Source organism: Perkinsus marinus, assembly GCF_000006405.1.
Source record: "Perkinsus marinus ATCC 50983 genomic scaffold scf_1104296929268, whole genome shotgun sequence".
In the NCBI taxonomy this organism is placed as follows: Eukaryota; Perkinsozoa; order Perkinsida; family Perkinsidae; genus Perkinsus; species Perkinsus marinus.
In genome coordinates, this window is record NW_003216523.1 from 1 (window position 1) to 1,051 (window position 1,051).

At 52.8% G+C, this 1,051-nt stretch overlaps 1 protein-coding gene across 1 annotated transcript; it reads right to left on the reverse strand.

Moving 5' to 3' along the window:
- Window positions 1-160: 160 nt before the first annotated feature.
- Window positions 161-1,003, reverse strand: Pmar_PMAR026309 (hypothetical protein; the record flags this gene model as incomplete). Its single annotated transcript, XM_002787896.1, has 1 exon — window positions 161-1,003. A coding segment is annotated over one exon (843 nt), but the record flags the coding sequence as incomplete, so codon positions are not given.
- Window positions 1,004-1,051: the final 48 nt, after the last annotated feature.

Here is a 1,051-nt window from a genome sequence, read left to right on the forward strand (position 1 = left end):
GGCCTCTGATGGCATCATAATTCTGCTTAGGTCTACGATCATCAATCCAAGGGACCTTCACGACTGCTGGCCACACTCTTCGTGTCGGGAGAGATCGGCTTCTCTCGACTGTATTAGCGCCTATCTCCCTCGCCTCCTGCACTCCCCCGTGAGGGGTGACCTCAGGCTCATCGAAAAGTAGGTAGTCGTTACCAGCCATCACCCAAACACAGTTACCCAGCACCCATCGGGGTAGAACCAGCTCCCAATGAGCAGAGTCTAAGACGTAGGCCTCGACTGTCCTAGTCTGATCACCGAACCCAATGGCTAGAGCCTCCAGCACCCCCTGGATCTTCACTGCTCCTCCATCGAGCAACTTCACCGATATGTCACCCTGCTTTAGCTCCAGGCCTGGGGACTCTGCCTTCAACCGACGGTATAAAGCACTGGACACGAACACGTCTGTCGCTCCTGTATCAAGGAGCGCGACCGTAGTGACCCTGCCCTGAAGACTTACTGCCACGGTCGGCAACCCATTGGCCGTGTATGTGACAGCTAATCGCTTCGACGTAGGTTCCCTGACCTTCGGGCCCTCTCGAAGCCTAGACCTGCAACTCTCGATGTTCTCAACCTCGATATCGTGGTAAGCTTTCTCGAAGTTCTCGATGTTGCTCTCGAAACCCTTACTCTCGAAGTCCTCGATGTTGCTCTCGAAGCTCTTACTCTCGATGTTCTCAATGTTGCTCTCGAAGCTCTTACTCTCGAAGTTCTCAATGTTGCTCTCGAAGCTCTTACTCTCGAAGTTCTCAATGTTGCTCTCGAAGCTCTTACTCTCGAAGTTCTCAATGTTGCTCTTGAAGCTCTTAGCCTCAACGGACTCGACACCTTTGCTGGTCTGGCATAACGCCACAATATCCGGTACGATTCGCTCTTGACACTGTTGACTCGATAGTCTCTCCTCCAAAGAGGTATTCGCCCAATGGCTATCATCAAGAACGCCGGTCTCGACTGCACGATATGACATTCCGCCGAGCTACTACTCTCCTCCGATGAGGAGTCGTTTAACTGGCAC